Source organism: Bison bison, unplaced genomic scaffold, assembly GCF_000754665.1.
Source record: "Bison bison bison isolate TAMUID 2011002044 unplaced genomic scaffold, Bison_UMD1.0 scf7180017864280, whole genome shotgun sequence".
Taxonomy (NCBI): Eukaryota; Metazoa; Chordata; class Mammalia; order Artiodactyla; family Bovidae; genus Bison; species Bison bison.
The window spans coordinates 6386548-6390413 of record NW_011494852.1 but is presented as its reverse complement, the minus strand read 5'-3'; the positions used below and the strand labels follow the sequence as shown (position 1 = coordinate 6390413).

Below are 3866 nucleotides of genomic sequence, written 5' to 3'. Positions count from 1 at the left end.
AGACTCTGTTCTGGGAATCTTGACTATTGAACTGAGTGACAGGAGAACTGAAAACAGAGTTGATTTGTCTTGATAGTAGAGCCTTAAAGAGAGACTAATTTTAACGCGCCCACACACATATATATCAGGGTCTTCCCAGGTGTCACTAGTGGTAAAGAACCCACCTATAGATCCAGGAGACATAAGAGACACAGGTTCAATCCCTGGGTCAGGAAGATTTTCCTGGAGGAGGGCATGGCAACCCACTCCAGTATTCTTGCCTAGAGAATCCCATGGACAGAGGAGCCTGGCAGGCTACAGTTCATGGGGTCGCAAAGAGCTGGACTGAAGCGACTTAGCACGCATGCATATATATACCAACTTGTGAGATCTTAGTCCCCCAACCAGGGATTGAACCCAGGCTCTTGGCAGCAAAAGAGGAGGCCTAACCAGGGACTGACAGGGAATTCCCTTAACACTAACATTAATACTAATACTAAAATTAGTGGTCGCTATCATCTATTCATACAGCATCTTTATATACCAGGTACTATTCTGAGAGCTTTACATGTGTTTTTTTGTTTGTTTGTTTGTTTTGGCCACACTGTATGGCATGTAGGATCTTAGTCCCTGAACTGTGAGAATTAAGAGAATTAATTTAATTAAAAGAATTCCCATGAGCTTCCCATTGCCTCCTCCCCACAGATTTCTCTTTAGCTTATGTGAAAGCAAAGAGAAGTAACTGAATTGGTGGGTGCTGCAGAGAGGGCAAGGCCTGTACCCAGAGGCACAGGGCTGGCCAGTGGCAGAGCTGAATGTGGAACCCACAACCTGTTCGCTGTTCTAACTCCCCCAGGGCCTTAGGCATGTGTTCCAGATGGACCCAGATACCCATCTCAAGATCCAGGTGTCCAGCCCAACCCTTCCCCGGGACCCTGAGCCCAATCCCTTGTTCCTGGTGAATTTCAAGGGCCCTGGGGACCTATTGGGACTGAACCTCCCATCCCACAGCCCAGATCAGCACTTGATCCTCCCAGCCCCTCTTGACCAGCACCTTATAAAACAGCAGGATGAAGTTGATGGCAAATGCCAAGAAGAGGGCAAGGAATCGCAGGGTGTAAAAATTCCTTGAGAGGTAGTTCTAAGATGCAGAGAGAAAGAGAAAGACAGAGCTCACAGTCCATCCTCTCCCTTGGAGAATTTATCCCAACATTCACCCACAACCCAAGCACTGGGGTCCTGAATAACTCGTCCCACAACTTCCCATTTATTGAGTGCTTACTGTATACCAAGACCTGGGCTAAGTACTTTATCTACATGAATCTGTTTAGTTCTGCGCTGATGTGCCCACTTTCTGGATGAGGAAACGGAGGCTCAGGGAGTGAGCTGTCTTGTTCAAGGTCATGTTGGTAAGAAGTGGCAGACCTGGGCTTTGAAGCCAGGCAGTCCAGCTCCAGAGTCTACTCTCCCAACCCCTCTGCCATGCTGCTTCCAGGACAAGGTGGCCTGGTCTGCTTTAATCCGGGCAGAGGACATCTATTCCTAACTCTCCTTTTCTTTTTTCCTCTCCATTGCTCTCTCCATTCCCTGTTCTTTCCCCAAATCCTCACAGGACCCCCCCCCCTTTTGTCCAGCATGTTTTCCTAAGCTCCTCATGTCAGACTGGCCTGGAGAGGAGACAGGACAGGTGGAGCCCTGGGCCCTGCCCTCCCAAATTTCACTCTCCCTTCTTCCGGGCCTGGATGAGGAGGTGAGTCTCACCTCACACCTCCCCCCACCCCCTGCACAGGAGGAGCTGGGGCTTGTGTGGCAGCTCCCACCTGAAGGCTGAGAGCCAAGAAATAGGCCATGGCTTCAGCTGGATTTAGCTCTGGATAGAGGTGGAGGAGGGAAATCGAAGCAGGTGGCCCAGGTGCGCAAAGGCATGGAGGTGGGAATAAGGACTGTGGGCAGGGAGAGGCTGAGGGGCCAAGGGAGGACCACCTGAAAATGCTGCCCTGTGCCCAGGTCCTGCTCTGTCTGGGGACATCTCTGCCCTCTGCCCAGACTGGCTTCCCCTCAGAGGTGAGCTGGGCACAGGTGGGCTCAAGAACAGGGTGGGGGCAGAAGTCATGTGAATGCTGGGTTTCCCTGAGAGGGGGCTTCGGATGCCCTTGCTGGGTCCTCACCAAGAACTTCACCCGCTGTACTTCCAGTTCTCCCCAGAATTCCAGGCCTGCACCACCAGCTCCCTCCTTCTTTGGAGGGGGTGGAGGAGGAGCTGCCTTTTTGGGGGGTTCTGGTGGGGTCTCAGGGACTTCTTCCTTCTCCCCATTCTCAGCACTGCAGGGCAGAACACAGAGAGTGAGAAGGTGCCCGGGAAATGCATGCATGCATTCATTCAAAGCCAAGTGTGGGGCCCCTCCCATGCCTGGCCCAGGTCTAGATGGTGTTGTGGACATAGTGGTGAGACCAACCTCCGGCCCTGTCTTCAAGGGGTGAGGGTCCAATGGGGTTCAGACCCATCACCAGACAGTCGCAGCCCAGAGCAGTCAGGGCTGGGATGGGGGAAGCTCAGAGGCTCATGGGAACCCTGAGAAGGAGACATCCCTTCATCTTAGCAGGGGAGTCAAGGTAGGCTTCCAGGAGAAGGAGATGGGTGAGCCAAGATGGGAAGGAGGAGGAAGGCTGAGACCAAGCATGGGGGAGGGTGCTGCAGGCAGAGGGAACGGCTGGTAGAAAGGCTTGTGGGGAAGAGAGGAGCATTTCTTCCTCTACCGTCTTTCACAGAGGCCCTCCTCTGGGTCTGGGCTTGGGCTGAGTGATGCTGAGGTCACAGGGTGACCAGGACAGCCTCAGGCCCTGACCTCGGGAGGCTCCCAGTCCATGAGGGAGTGATAGAGGCTGGGCCCTTGCACCTGAGGCCACTCACTCAGCTTTCTCCGGCTCGGGCTCCGGCTCCGGCTCCGGCTCTGGAGGCAGCTCTTCTTCCTCTCCGTCCACCTGGCGGCCGGGCAAGTATCAGGGCAGAGCCCGCACCCTCGGTGCCCCTCAGATCTGCCTATTCCTCTCCATGTCCCTTCTGCACTTTTCTCCTAGGCAGTCTGAGGTGTACTCTCCTTCCACCCCCACCAGAAAAGGAGTATAATTCTCATTTTACAGAGGGGAAACTGAGGCTCAGAAAGATGGAGCAGCCGTGACCAAAGCACTGTGCAGTCAGGCTGACTCCCAGTGGAGCTTCTCCCCGCAGGGCCTCTCATCACCTTGACAACGGCACCCCTACCGGCACTCTGCACTGAGGGACTGAGAATGCTTTAGGGGCTTCTGTCAAGTGGGCTACTTAATTCCCCTCAATCGCCTGTATCTCTGAGGGTCTTCCCCTCAGTGTCTCTGACCCCATCTTGGGTCTTTTTAGGTCTTGATCCCATTTCCCCTCTAATTTGGTCTCTGGATCGCTGGCTCTATTTGTTTCCAGATATCTTTTTCTCCGTGGCTCCCAGAAACAGTGCGCGTATTACCGGGAGCCTTTCTCCAGGTCTCCATCTCTGTGTCGGTCTTTGAGTGTGTCTCTCTCTTTGTGCGTCTCTGCATCTCTCAGGCCCTCTCACCGTCGTTTTTTGTTTTCCTTCTCTCTGTGCACTGCCACCCACCCTCTATTAGAGTCTCTCTTCCCCTTTCTCACCCTCCCTCCTACCTCAGTCATTCCAAAGCCCTGAAGCCCCCGCCCGCACTCTCACCCCCAGCTTCCTCTTGATGATGGGCGAGCCCTCGGGCGTGGGCGGCTCCGCCGGCGTCGTGTCTCCCATATCCCCGAGGCCGGCCCCTTCGGGTCGGAAGGGCCCCCCATCGGCCACAGCCACCGTCCCGTCGGCGACTCCCGGGTCCTCCTGGTCCGCCACCTCCTCGTC

General features: G+C 54.6%; 1 protein-coding gene across 1 annotated transcript in view; it reads right to left on the bottom strand.

The window, feature by feature from the left end:
* Nucleotides 1-3866, bottom strand: part of RYR1 (ryanodine receptor 1 (skeletal)) — a 130714-nt gene that overhangs the window by 9176 nt on the left and 117672 nt on the right. Inside the window, 4 exon segments of the mRNA XM_010849313.1 lie at nucleotides 1034-1120; nucleotides 2148-2301; nucleotides 2891-2961; nucleotides 3696-3860. Of these exon segments, the coding sequence (XP_010847615.1) occupies nucleotides 1034-1120; nucleotides 2148-2301; nucleotides 2891-2961; nucleotides 3696-3860 (477 nt within the window).